Here is a 14,757-nt window from a genome sequence, read left to right as displayed (position 1 = left end):
TTGCTGTATATTCAGAGAATAATTAATGTTGTCCTGTGGTGACTTTAAAATCAAGCTCATTATCTGCTTCTATTTGGGCTTGCTTAAATTTGTTAAAACCCAGGACTGATGAGAAGCAGCTTTGCTACAATGTGGTGGCAAATTTCTTTTTAAAAGGATCTTGGAGATCTGCTACTAAACAGCCTTGATAGCTTTGAAACAGAACTTTTTTTTTTTTTTTTGTAGATCAAAGAAGTCCTTGAGAGCCCTCATTTACTGACAGTGATCAAAATAGAGGAAGCTGGAGATGAAATTGTGAGCAATGCCATTTCCTTTGCCCTGTACAAAGGCAAGTAATTGTTTTTCTGGGTTTGTTTGGGGATTTGAAAATAAATGGAAAAAAGACGGCTATTTATTCTCTAGAACAGATTTCCTTAGATCAGTGCTATCTCCTTCGAGCTAAGCTCTGGCCACAATGTGGAGCCTGTGTTCCTCTGAAGCGGTGTGGGCAGGCTACAGCAGCAATATGGGATCTCTCAGTGTGGGCAAGATCCAAGCCAGGTAATTGGGAAGGCATTTTGAAGAGCCCTGGGGATACTCGTAGGGCCCCATTGAGAATCCTGCAGAATCTCTCTTGTGCAGAGGGTGCAGGACTCCGGGTAGCCTGAAAGCAGCACTGTGCTCAAAATCAAGGTTTTGAGGTGCTTCTGACAGCTCCTCTGTGGCCTGTCTTGGATATAAATGCATCCCTGGGCCTCCAGCATCCTCCAGCCCCTAGCTGGGAAGATGTGCATGAGTCTGGAGAAAGCCACTTGGAAGGAGTCTTGTCCTGGTGCTGCCCGATGCCCCAAACAGAACACAAACTAACAGAGTGTCAGTTTATGCGGTGCTTTATTCAGGGCCCGGGGAACCTGCGGACTAGCGTCCAAAGTCAGGATCCCACAGTTCCCTTTTTCGTCAAGTTTTTTATACCTTTTTACAAAGTAGTCCACGTGCAGAGGTACACATTCTTCAAGACAATACAGATACATAAATCTTGTAGATATCATTCCTAAAAGTTATAAATTTTGCATGCTTGTCTATTCAAAACTATAGGCTACCCCCCTTTAATTCCCCCTTGCATGTTTTCCCATCACCAGAACCCTTTATTTATTATTATACTTTAGCCTTATCCTGAAAGTTTCTAGATGTTCTTATATGCTCCACCAAATTCTTTAATTATCTTTAATTATTGTTTCCACAGTCCCCAGCTCGTTCCCAGGGCTGGTTCCCAGGGCCTGTCCGAGAACTGCAGTTTTCTAAGCCTTAGCATGACTACTACTATATCTACATTAGTCCTTTTTCTCATTATTTCGGTATCAACTCCCCCCTTTTGAGCATTCTTCAGATTTTCTGCAAGGATGCTCAATTCTTCAAGTTATGGTTTCTAAGTAGGATGGTGAGTCTTCTTTTCGAGTTGGCAGGATTACTTCTTTCCGGGTCAGTGCTCTCATAACACGTCGAGTATGAGTTCCTTCTCTGGCAATTATTCCTAAAAGACATCTATACATAATCATGCATACTACAATAATCAATACAATCATTATTACATATTGTACAATTGATGATATCCAACCAGAGACTTGGATTCCTAGGGAGCTAAACAGTGCTCCTACCCAGTTATGTTCGGCTTCCTCCTGGACTTCATGCACTTTTGTTTCAATTTGTTCTAATTGACTTATGTCTTTTTCTACTTCTTCTGTGACATTTGGGATATGTACGCAGCAATGGTCAACCTTTCCTTGGAGGTACCCACAGACTCCATGTTCTTTTAATAAAAGCAAATCTAATGCCATTCTATTTTGAATTGTCATTCTTGTCGTTGCTTGCAACTGTAAGTTTAGATCCCTAAATCCTTTCTTTGTAACTGCGGCTAGCCTCTCAGTTTGTCCTACTAATTTGTACAGCATCTCCCGGTTTCTATATGTAGAAATTGGTGCAAACAAGGACTCCAATACCCATCCAAATTTAACTCCTGATGGTAGTCGTCTGACAGTCTTTCCATGCCCCTTTTATTTCACCTGTTATTGTATGATTATACCTTTGACATTCACAGCCCCATTTTAATAGTATCCGTACTGGCACTAAACCAATTTGGGATTCAGGGGTATCACAGGTGATGATTTTGCTACAATTCCAGCTAGGTGTGAGGGTCACTCGATCCCGTCTTACTGTTTCAGTTCCTAACACTCCTAGATGTCCTTGCTCTCTCTGGCCTGACCATTCGACACACCAATGTACTGGTCCTATGTAACTGTAAGGTTCTAACAAACTAGGACCCCAAATCGTTTTCCAATGTTCCCATTCTTCCTTCCCTTCTTGACATACTATCTCATAAGAAAATTCTGTGACTGGTTTTTGTCTTTTTTGTCTTATGTCATAAGTACACCATCCTACATTCTTGAACCGTCCAATTCTTGTGAAAACCGGATTTAGTAATTTTAGGCACTCACTCTTTTGTCCCGGTGTTGACCATTTCCCTCGAACTGTATAGGTTTCCTCTATCATCTTAGTATGATTCCGTACTTCTTTATTACATCTTTTTGTCCCATTTATAGTTACTGGAGGCATTTCCCCAACGGGAATGATGCCCCATGGTATTGGATCTCCCGCCGCTTTAGGTAAAGGTAAACATGCAGTGATGGACGTAGTATTTTGTACTTGTCCAAAATCCCTAACTAATCCCACTATTAAATTTTCTTGTCCCAATTCTTGTTGTGTTTTTCCAGCTTCTGTCACCTGCCATGTTCTCCCATTCTCTTTTAGAATACCTACATTTATGTTCCCATAATCAAAACTTTCTCTAATCTGCACAATGCATGAGAATTGTCCTACCTGATCAGCTTGCATATGAGATATTGTCAATGTGGTGTTACCTCTTTGCTGTTCCATATCCCAAAGTGTCACAATTCCTTCTGTAAATACCTCGTCTGTGGTGATTTGTCTCCAGGCTGCATGTACTTCTTTTAATCCAGTTCTCTGGTTGTCAGAAAACAAACAGGTTAAATTTACTCCCGCACCCTCAGGCACCATTACATCTGGCTCCGGAACTGTAATTTTAACAAACGCTTCTCCCACCTGCATTATACAGACTAATGTTAAAAGAACTAAGGCCTTGCCCTGAACACCAGCTTTGTTGCTGACAGAGGCTGTACTTCCCATCTTGACGGGACCTTCTTGATTCGAGTGTAGTGAATCCAGTTTTCGATCCCTTGGACTTTCACTGCCGTGTAGGTAGTCATGATCACCTGGTGAGGACCGTCCCATACTTCTTTCAAGGGTTCCGTATTCCAGTTTTTCACATATACTTGATCTCCTGGCTGTATGTCATGGACAGGATTCTCCAAGGGCAGAGGCCGGTTCCACTGCAATGCTCCTCACAGCGCTGTAAGGACTTTATTTAAAGACAAAATGTAACTCAACAATACTTGATCTCCTACTAAGTGAGGGTCCCCTTTGTAGGTTGTAGCATGATATGGTTTGCCATACAAAATTTCGTATGGACTTACTCCTATCCTTTCTCTGGGTTTAATCCTGATTCTTAGCAAGGCTAGAGGTAGTGCCTGAGGCCACTGTATCTTCGCTTCCTGACAAATTTTCTTAATCTGCCCTTTTAATGTCTGATTCATCTGTTCCACTTGGCCACTAGATTGTGGTCTCCAGGGCGTATGGAGATTCCAAACTATCCCTAACACTCTGGCTACCTCTTGGACTACTCTAGCTACAAAGTGAGGTCCTCTATCTGAGGACATTCCTAATGGGATTCCAAATCTAGGGATGATTTCCCGTAGTAAAGTTTTAATTACTTCCTTTGCTTGGTTAGTCCTGCATGGGAAGGCTTCTGGCCACCCTGAAAAGGTACACACATACACCAGTAAATAACGGTACCCTTGCGCTTTTGGTAGCTCTGAGAAATCTATTTGCCAATAGTCTCCTGGTTGCAGCCCCACTTGTAACTTTCCTAGTTGTATCTGCCTTCGTGTCACTGGGTTATTTTTAATACAGACTGGACACATGGCGTTAATCCGTTTTGCCATTGTTAACATCCGATTGGAAATTATCTCACGTTTTAAAAATTGTACCAATGCGTCTGCTCCCCAATGGCACTTGTTATGTTCGATTTCTAAAATTGTTTTCATTACTTTTGTTGGCAATACAACCTGACCTTCAGCTGTGACATACCATCCTTTTTCGTTCTTCTGGGCCTGAACAAATTGAGCAAGCTTCTCATCTTCATGTGTATACCATGGTTTCTGCTCAAAAGAAGTGGCAGGGTTAATTCGCACTGGCAATAAAGCTAATTGTGTCCATACCTCTCGAGCAACCTGTTTGGCAACTCTGTCACCCAGCTGGTTTCCTTGGAACGCTTTTCCCTCTTCCTTTTGATGTCCTTTTACATGCATCACTGCTACTGCCTGAGGTTTATGCACTGCTTCCAATAGTGCTAATATTTGTTCTTTGTGCTTAATTTCTGATCCTTGAGAATTCAACAGTCCTCTTTCTTTCCACAGTGCTCCATGTACATGTATTACTCCAAAGGCATATTTTGAATCAGTCCAAATGTTTACTCTTTTCCCCTGACTCAATTCTAAGGCTCTTACCAGAGCTTGTATCTCGGCTTTCTGGGCTGAAGTTCCCAGGGTTAAAGCTCGAGCTTCTATTATTTGTGTCAAAGTCACTACTGCGTATCCCGCATACCTGATTCCGTTTCCCACAAAGCTGGATCCATCTGTAAACAGTTCCCATTCCGGATTTTCCAAAGGCTCATCTTTCAGGTCCTTCCGGCTGGCATACACCTGTTCAATGATTTCTATGCAATCATGTGTCAATTCGCCTCCTTCTTCCTGGCTGCTGCTCCTAAGAAATTCTGCTGGATTAAGATGATTGGTTATTTTTAATTCAATGTCATCCTGTTCTCGGAGGAGTGCCTGATATTGTAACATGCGACTCGACGAGAGCCAATGCCCCCCTTTTTGTTCCAAAACTGCAATGACCATATGGGGAACAAATACTTCCATCCTTTTTCCCAAAGTCAATTTTCTGGCTTCTCGAATTAGGAGCACTGTTGCTGCCACAGCCCTAAGACAACTGGGCCATCCGGCACTTACAGAGTCTAGCTGCTTTGAAAAGTACCCCACCGGGCACTTCCATGAGCCCAATTTTTGGGTGAGAACCCCTATTGCCAGTCTCTGTCTTTCATTTACGTATAGTTGAAAAGGTTTTGTGAGATCTGGCAATCCTAGTGCTGGGGCTTCCTTTAAAGCTTGTTTCAGACTCTGAAATGCCTTTTCTTGCGTTTGTCCCCACTGAAACACAGGGCTTTTGGCTGCTTCATACAAGGGTTTTGCTTTCAGTCCAAATTCCGGAATCCACAAGCGGCACCACCCTATCATGCCCAAAAAGGATCTTAACTCTTGCGGATTTCGTGGTGTGGGTATGGTGCAAATTGCTTGTACTCGATTGATTCCTAACTTTCGCACCCCTTGTGAAATTTCGCAGCCTAAGTAAATCACTTGGGTTCTTACCAGCTGAGCTTTTTCTCTCGATACTCGGTATCCAGCTTGTCCCAGCATATTAAGTAATTCAATGGTGAGCCTAAGGCAAACATCCTTTTCTGCGGAGGCTGTAAAGATATCATCAACATATTGTAGGAGAACATATAAAAAAGGTGATTCTTTTACCTGAGTCATCTTCCATTCTTCTAACTCTCGAGCCAATTGATTTCCAAAAATAGTTGGTGAGTTTTTGAATCCTTGTGGTAGACGCGTCCAGGTGAGCTGCTTCTTGCGTCCCGTGTCTGGGTTCTCCCACTCAAAAGCAAAGTATTTCCTACTTTCAAGTGCCAAGGGGATACAGAAAAATGCATCTTTCAAATCAATCACTGTGAACCACTTAAACTTTTCCGACACAGCTGTCAACAATGTATACGGATTAGCTACTACTGGGTGTATATCTTTAGTGATATTATTAATTGCTCTTAAATCTTGAACTAATCTATACTTACCATTTGGCTTTCTAACTGGGAATATCAGAGTATTGAATTCTGACTCACATTCCTGTAAAATTCCTAAGCTAAGAAATTGTTCAATCATAGGTGCTATTCCTATTCATGCTTCCAATTTCAAAGGATATTGTTTTACCCTTACTGGGGAGGCTCCTTCTTTTAGTTCTATTACAACCGGTTGTGCCGCTTTTGATTTTCCAGGTACTCCTGTTTCCCATACCCATGGTACTACAGCTTGCTCTATTTCTTGTGGTATTTCTACTGCTTCTACTTCTTTCACTACAAACAGCTTAGCAATATTCTCCTCGGGAAATTCCAATCTTACTCTACCTTTTTCAAATATTATCTTTGCTTCTAACATTGACAATAAATCCCTCCCAAATAGTGATTCTGGGCTATTTGGCATATATAAAAATCGATGGTCAAATTCCTTCCCCCCAAATTTTATATCTAATGGCCGCAAAAATGTTCGTTCCTCAACTTGTCCCGTAACTCCCACTACTTGAATAGTAGAATCACTCAAAGGTCCTATCTTAGTGTTGACAGCTGAAAATGATGCCCCAGTATCTACTCTAAATTCTAACGGTTCCCCATCTACTTCCATTATTACCTTTAAATCCTGGTCTAGTCAGCTCTGATTCTGGTAATTCCCCATCATAAAGGCCTGGGCGGCACCTTGTGGATTTCCCGGGAAAGCACCTGTATTATTCATCAGTCCCTGATTTCCATCCCCACTGGCTATAATTCCTCCCCCAAAACCCATTCCTTGGTTGAGAGGACACTCATTTTTCCAATGTCCTCTATTTTTACATAGAGCACATTGCTCTATCCCCAGCTGCATTCTTCCTCTTCCCATATTCAATTGTCCCATGAGTCCTCCCGCCCCCATTGGCATTTCCCCCTTTGCTATTCCTCTTCCCCTTCCTCGTCCACGTCCACGACTCCCTCCTCTCATATTATTTCCAGCCACTTGCTGTAACACCGCTAACATAGTAGCCTGTTGTTTCCTGGCCGTTTCTTTTTCCCTGTTATTATATACCTTCCACGCAACTTCCAATAGTTTATCTAAATTCCGAGTATCTTCTCCCTCCAATTTTTGTAATTTCTTTCTAATATCTTCCTGGGACTGCCCCATAAAAATTAATGCTAGCTGTAATTTTCCCGATTCTCCCTCAACTTCTAAATTAGTGTATCTACGAGCTGTCTCCTTAAGCCGCTCTAAAAAGGTTGATGGAGACTCATTCTTTTCCTGTCTGACCGAATATAACTTAGACCAATTCAAAGTTTTTGGTATTCCATTCCGTATTCCTTCTGTTAACAAATCCTGATAAGCTTTAAGTCTCCGAGACCCGCCCGTCGAGTCGGGATCCCACTCCGGATCTTCCCTAGGCACTAAGTCATTTACTGTACCATCCGCAAGCCGCAACCTAATCATTTCCCGTGCTTTCTCTGTCATGGCTTTAAACACCATTTCCTTTTCAGTAGAATCCATTATTGTGTCTAACAGAACTTGTAAATCATTCCAATCTGGGTTCTGAGTCTTAATTACCATTTTTACCACCCGCGCAGTTCGTTCAGGATCCTCCCGATACGCCCCCGCTGATTGTTTCCAAATTAGCAAATCATTCAGAGAAAAGGGAACTTTCACTATGACCCGTTCCCCCTGCGGCCTGACTGCTTCACGCAGCGGAACCATTAAATGAGCATTCCTTCTCTTTCTGCCACCCCTTACATCCTTCACAATTCAGGTTTAATGTTTTCAAAACCATGATCCCACACTCCTTTTGCCACTCTGGTTTATCTTTCAAATAATAAAAGAGGTCTAGGTACGGTATTTCATCCCATTTTTCATTACTTTGCAGGAAATGCATCAAAGGTGTAATAATGTCAGGATTCAGTGTACCGTTCCTAGGCCATTGCATACCATCGGGTTCATATAAAGGCCATACATGATTACAGAAATCAATCAATTTCCTTTTACTTAATTCTTGACCAAAGTTCCCCACATTCCAGTGTTGTAATAAACAGCCCAATGGTGAATCGTCCGGGATTTCCATCCCGGAACTTGCTAGAGTTTTAAACGTTTTTAAAGGCATCATTACACCTTTTTTTTTTTTTTTTTTTTTTTTTTTTTTTTTTTTTTTCACAATACACACCACACACAACACTCACACCCTTTCCAATACACACCACACACAACACTCACACCCTTTACACTCACACCCTTTCCACAAATCTTGCCTTTCTCGTCTCTGCGAGTGGCAAGTGCTGAACCTGCGCAGTCACTGCTGCGTCTGACAGTCAGTGCCTAGGCTTTTTCCACAACCTTAAAGACGTCTGTGACCCCCGTGCGGAAACGCCGTTCCGACTTAATCGGCAGGCCCCCCTTTCCTTCGATAAAAGGAATAAAGCACCTTCGGGCTTACCTCCTGGTCGTCCGTCAGGCGCGGGGTCGGGCACGGGTTGATGTCCTCCCCAGAAATCACCTGGTGCCGGCGTGGAGTGGATCAGCTCGCGAACCGCCCCTGCCGCCTCCGGAGTCCCATCTGGGTCGCCAGAAAACTGCTGCCCGATGCCCCAAACAGAACACAAACTAACAGAGTGTCAGTTTATGCGGTGCTTTATTCAGGGCCCGGGGAACCTGCGGACTAGCGTCCAAAGTCAGGATCCCACAGTTCCCTTTTTCGTCAAGTTTTTTATACCTTTTTACAAAGTAGTCCACGTGCAGAGGTACACATTCTTCAAGACAATACAGATACATAAATCTTGTAGATATCATTCCTAAAAGTTATAAATTTTGCATGCTTGTCTATTCAAAACTATAGGCTACCCCCCTTTAATTCCCCCTTGCATGTTTTCCCATCACCAGAACCCTTTATTTATTATTATACTTTAGCCTTATCCTGAAAGTTTCTAGATGTTCTTATATGCTCCACCAAATTCTTTAATTATCTTTAATTATTGTTTCCACAGTCCCCAGCTCGTTCCCAGGGCTGGTTCCCAGGGCCTGTCCGAGAACTGCAGTTTTCTAAGCCTTAGCATGACTACTACTATATCTACATTAGTCCTTTTTCTCATTATTTCGGTATCACTGGTAGTGTGAGAAGCAGAGATGATAAATATGCCTGGTCTTGACCCAGAGGTTGTTCCTCCTCTGCAGCTTTCAGCACCAATGAGCATGACAGGGATAACTGGAATGGGCAGCTGAAGCTGCTGCTGGAGTGGAACCAGCTGGACCTGGCCAGCGATGAGATCTTCACCAATGACCGAAACTGGGAGGTACAGCCCCCTTCTGAGTGAGTGTGGGGAGGGACACATCCCAACAGGAACCACTCTCAGCACCTCAGCCTCTGTGTGAAGAGAGTGTCCATTGCTCCTGCACTGACTGTCACGTTCCATTCAGCCTGGAAAAGAGGAGGTCAGACCTCCTTGGGAGCTGCTGCTTCCTCACAAGGGACAGCTCCCATCTCTGCTTGCTATGACAGGGACAGGACCGCAGGGAGCAGCTGGAGCTGTGTCAGGGCAGGCTCAGGCTGAAGATCAGGGAAAGGTTCTTCCCGCAGAGGGTGCTGGGCACTGCCCAGGCTCCCCAGGGAATGGGCACAATGCCGAGGCTGCCGGAGCTCCAGGAGTGTTTGAACAATGCTCTCAAGAGCCCACAGGGTGGGATTGTTGGGGTGTCTGTGCATGGCCAGGGGTGTTAGACTTGATGATCCTTGTGGATCCTTTCCAACTCAGGATATTCCATAAAGCCATGATGATCCATTTTATGATCACTGGTTGCAAAGGTGACCTGCCCATGCCAGAAATGCTCTGGGCCATCCAGCCAAGGCAGTTGTGTACAGAAAAAAACCTGATTCTGATGAAAATGTGACAGTGGCCATGTGTCAGGCCTTACATAAGATTTGCATGTCTCGTGATCCCTAACATTTGCTTTTCCGTTTCTTCCTAGTCTGCCGACTTACAGGATGTGATGTTCACAGCCTTGGTGAAAGACAGGCCCAAATTTGTCCGGCTCTTCCTGGAAAATGGCTTGAATCTGCGCAAGTTCCTCACCACAGAGGTCCTGAGGGAGCTGTACACCAACAACTTCAGCAGCCTGGTGTTCAAGAACCTGCAGATAGCCAAGAACTCCTACAACGATGCCCTCCTCACCTTCGTGTGGAAGATGGTGGAGGATTTCCGGAGAGGTTTCAAAAGATATTACAAAAACAGCAAGGATGAGATGGAGATAGAACTTTCAGTGAGTGATGAGCAGTTTGATCCTGCTGTGAATGAGGTTATCTGGACTGCAGTGGTTAAAGCAGGAAGTGCCTTTTACACAAATATTCTTTAATGCTAGTTTCAGGAAAAACAGGGAGGCTGATTCTTCCTTGTCTAATACAAGGCTTTAATAGAGATATTAAATATAACCTAGCTCACAGTAGTGTGTGACAAGTGGCAGAGAGCTGAGAGAAGAGATTGGTGGGGTTGCTGCGAAAGGAAGAAAATACAAAAACAGGAGAGTGCAAGCTCAGATTTGTTCCAGTTGAAAATACTGGGTGAGCCTAGGTCTGAGTTTTTGCTGTCTTTCAGGAGGAGTGTCCCATCACAAGGCACCCGTTGCAAGCTCTGTTTATTTGGTCAGTTCTTCAGAACAAGAAAGAGTTGTCCAAAGTCATCTGGGAGCAAGTAAGTTGAGTTCTCCTTTATTCCTCTCTGCAGGCAGTGCACTGGGATTCTGTGTCTTTGGTTTGTTGGCCTTTGAAGGCTCCACATTCAACTTCAAACACACCAACACAAGAGATAATTGCTAGCTGACTCTCAGTAGGTTTTATATTGCCCATTTTGTGTCTGGGTGTGGACTTTATACTTCCATTTCCTAAGGCTGTGTGTGAGTCAGCAGTCCACATCCGTTGTACGTTGTCATCTGTGCTCAAGCTGGGATGCTGAGTTCCCACCCATTCCACAGCATGGATAGGTTCTGATTCCAGTGTTTGATTGAAATCCAGTTTCTAATTTGGATTAGACAGTAATTTAAGGATTGTAGAATCAAATAGATCATTGTGGACTGGGAACTGAGAAGCTGCAAAATGGAGGATAATTTTTAAAGGATTGCATCTGGAGGGCATCCCTGCCTGTGGCAGGGGGTTGGGATGAGATGGTCTTTAAGGTCCTTTGCAACCCAAACTGTTGTGGTTTCAGGATTCTATGATCATATTCCCTTCTCAGAGGGATTTGAATTACTTCACTCTCTCTCTACAGACCAGAGGCTGCACTTTGGCAGCCCTGGGGGCCAGTAAGCTCCTGAAAAGCATGGCCAAGGTGAAGAATGATATAAATGCTGCTGGTGAGTCTGAGGAACTCGCTAACGAGTACGAGACAAGAGCAGTAGGTAAGTGCCTGCTCTGTGAGTCCTTTGGAAATGTAGTGGGAAGGGTGAAAGACCAGGGATTTAAAACCTAGATATCCAACATTAAATTTATTTTTTTTATGCCAACATGTGATTTTACTTCTTGGAAATTCCTTCCACACTATTTGTTCCCAGTAGAAATTTTGTTTTTTGCCTTAAGAGCTTGGCTTCAAAAGGTGGGTGTTGTGAAGTGCATTTTTTTGGGGAGTGGAGAATTTCTTTCATAGGGAAGAAAAGCTACTTAGCTCTACTGTCAAGGCTGAACAGGGGTGCCCAAAACAGGAAGGAGAGTATGGAAAAAGGGAAAATTCCACAAGTACTGGTAGTATTCAGGTTGGGAAAAACCACCTTTCAGATTTGTGGCAGTGAGAACAAGTCACAGGTAAAAAGTAGATTGATGATTCTGTGGCTTTCTAAGGACCAGCTCAAGGCCACGCTGGAAATATCTTGCTTGTTTCCAGAGAGTATCTCCTATTCCACAAAGCAAAAAATGCTTAAATAAACTTTTTAAAAGGTGCATCCCTCAGGCCTAATGATTTAGCAAGACACTAAAGAGTGAACAGTGCATTTCCCAGTGAAAAAGCATCAGATTCTGACTTTTTCAACCTTACTGTTAATTTTGGACTGACTATAATTCATTAGATCAGTGTCAAATAGAATTTAAGAAAAGAGGATGAAACAAGTAGATTTACTGAGTTATTTAAGGAGAAATTCACTTTTTTACTCAATTTTTTAGTGCAGAGCTAAATGCTCTGTGTGATTTAGTGTTACAGTTTTCCATCCAGACATGAATTTTGTATCAAAAGTTGAAGGTGTGCCAGTGGGCTTGTAAAGGGATGCACAGTCATTCTGCAGTGCTGAAAACATGAAAAGGGTTCTTGTCTGCATGCTTTGACATTAGAAACATTACACTGAAGATATTTGCACCCAAGTTGGTGTGGGATTGAAATTGGAGCTCAGTGTGGAGCTGCTTTTTCCTCCAGAGCTTTTCACCGAGTGTTACAGCAACGATGAAGACCTGGCTGAGCAGCTGCTGACTTATTCCTGTGAAGCCTGGGGAGGGAGCAACTGTCTGGAGCTAGCAGTGGAAGCCAGAGACCAGCAGTTTATTGCCCAGCCAGGTGTGCAGGTAATGACAGTCAAGGAAAGGTGCACAGGGCACTGTACCTCTTGTGCTCTAGCAAGGGGTGTGGCTCCTCTACCCACAGATGCAAATCAGGAGGAAAAATTCTTGACTTGGGGCTATAAATCATAATGAACTGGATAATAAAGACTGCCTGAAGTGATTTCTGCTTTGGGCACTCACGGATGTAACACCCAGCATGGATGAGCACTGCATATAATGCAATGGTTTCTAAGTGTTTCATCAATCAGGTCCAGTCCTGCTCATTTTTAACTCCTCATCACGCAGATGGAGGATGCCTGCCCTAAGGAGCCAGCACATTGTTACTGATGCCGAAAGCTTTGTTCTGTTCTGTTGAAACGGAAACCTCTAGTATTTTGATTGAAATCTCAAAGTTTGGGGTTTATTTTTTACCAAATCAAATGTTCTAAAATAGTATTCCTAGGTTATTTTGTTGCTGTTAGACCAAATGAGGGTGTTTCCTTCTTCCCTGCAGAATTTCCTTTCCAAGCAGTGGTATGGAGAGATTTCAAGAGACACTAAGAACTGGAAGATTATACTGTGCCTGTTCTTTTTCCCTTTAATAGGCTGTGGTTTCATCTCATTCAGGTAATCAACTGACTTCTCTGACTTTTCTCTGAAAACTTTCAGAGAGAAAGCAGATTAATTAATTGTAGAATCTTAGGGCAAGTCAGACTGGGTAGAGATCATCCAGTCCAAGCCTGTGCTCAGACAGGGTCAGCTGGAGCAGGTTGCCCAGGACTGTGTCCAGTTTTGGATGTCTCCAAGGGTGGAGGCTCACTCCACAGCCACTCTGGGGAAGCTGTTCTAGTATTCAGTCAGTCTTAGATAAAGGTCTTAAAAAGCCAAATGAGCTTTTGACAGTTTGTGTTTCACTGATCTTGGATTTAAGATCATAGAATCATAAGATGGTTTGGGTTGGAAGGGACCTTAAACCTTGTCTTGTTCCAACCCCTGCCATGAGCAGGGACACTTTGCACTATCCCAGGTGTCTCCAAGCCCCATCCAAGCTGGAAGATGTACCAGTTTACTGCCTGAGGGCAGGGGATACAGGGTGTCTTTACCTCTAAAGTAACACCCTGAGCTAGACTTTGCACCCTTCTCTCTTTCACTTTGAAGAATACAAATGTTTCCAGGCATAAAAGCTATGCTTTTCCCTCTTCTAATTCCTCAGGAAAAAGCCTGTGGAGAAGACTAAGAAACTCTTCTTATATTATGTGTCTTTCTTCACCTCCCCCTTTGTGGTCTTCTCCTGGAACGTCATTTTCTACATTGCTTTCCTGTTGCTCTTCGCCTACGTGTTGCTTATGGATTTCCAGAAGGAACCCACGGCCCTGGAGATCATCCTTTACGTGCTGGTCTTCATTCTGCTTTGTGATGAAGTGAGACAAGTAGGCAGCGCTTGCAACCCCAGAAAGTTTAGTGTTAGAGCCACAGCCCTGTGGCTTTTCCCCTCCAAGGCAGTGCAGGCTGGTGCTCGGGGGAGCCACTTCCTAGCAGAGATGTTCAGGCAGCTCAGGGCTCAGTGAGGAATTTTTTTCCTCTGATGTTTAATTCCTGCTTGTGGCCCTGTAGCTGCAGTCTGTGCACCAAGAGGATAAGCTGATGTCAGTGCAGATGTTTCCCAGGAATGCTTGCCAAGGTAGTTGATAATAAAGGGTTAGATTTAGCACATTTATCTTGGTGCATACCTTTAGATTAAGTCATTCCTTTCTCTCTTCTCTACATTCCACCCCCTTTACTTTTTGTTTTACTGATAAGCCACATATCTTTATGCATTTCTATTTTGCTTTTAATTATCTATACAGTTTTTGCTGGTTTAGTGTAAACTCAGCTTTGGGTTACGTGTGGTATGGGAACAGCATGTGGGACTGCCTGTATAGCCAGCCATTTAGCTGCTATATCCTGACTTCACATGGAATCTGGTGGGTTTTGAGCAAGTTGGTCTCTGCCTGTCCATGGTCAGAGCAGTGGGAGGATGCTAGGGGAGTTGGAGGAGCAGCGGGTGTGTGGGTTTGGTGCAGTGCTGCTTTCTGACTCTCCTGTAAGGCCTGAGTCACCTCATGAGTGTTTGTGGGTGATCTGCTGGATCATCCCACCCTGAAAGAATGGTTTTTATGTGAGCTCACATGACGTTTCTGATGCTGCTGTTACTGTGGTCTTTTCCCTTTTTAAGAGTCAAGGTGGAGCTCTGTTTAT

At 43.6% G+C, this 14,757-nt stretch overlaps 1 protein-coding gene across 18 annotated transcripts in view; it reads left to right on the top strand.

Moving 5' to 3' along the window:
- Window positions 1-14,757, top strand: part of TRPM8 (transient receptor potential cation channel subfamily M member 8) — a 128,185-nt gene that overhangs the window by 99,486 nt on the left and 13,942 nt on the right. For 14 of the 18 annotated variants that reach the window (XR_015804727.1, XR_015804723.1, XR_015804724.1 and 11 more), the window contains 8 exons: window positions 226-328; window positions 9,183-9,301; window positions 9,975-10,265; window positions 10,598-10,693; window positions 11,267-11,396; window positions 12,398-12,543; window positions 13,034-13,146; window positions 13,733-13,949. Coding sequence is in view for 12 of the 18 variants with exons in the window: in XM_088167522.1 (XP_088023648.1) it covers window positions 226-328; window positions 9,183-9,301; window positions 9,975-10,265; window positions 10,598-10,693; window positions 11,267-11,396; window positions 12,398-12,543; window positions 13,034-13,146; window positions 13,733-13,949 (1,215 nt within the window). In the remaining 6 variants the exon portion in view is untranslated. Of the gene's footprint in view, window positions 1-225; window positions 329-9,182; window positions 9,302-9,974; window positions 10,266-10,597; window positions 10,694-11,266; window positions 11,397-12,397; window positions 12,544-13,033; window positions 13,147-13,732; window positions 13,950-14,757 lie in introns of those variants that run through there. The other 4 variants (XM_088167521.1, XM_088167523.1, XM_088167520.1 and 1 more) reach the window with 3 other exon arrangements.

The sequence above is a fragment of the Sturnus vulgaris genome, chromosome 7 (assembly GCF_052056855.1).
Source record: "Sturnus vulgaris isolate bStuVul1 chromosome 7, bStuVul1.hap1, whole genome shotgun sequence".
NCBI lineage: Eukaryota > Metazoa > Chordata > Aves > Passeriformes > Sturnidae > Sturnus > Sturnus vulgaris.
Note: the sequence above shows the minus strand (reverse complement) of the source record. Positions and strands in the feature narration are given on the sequence as shown.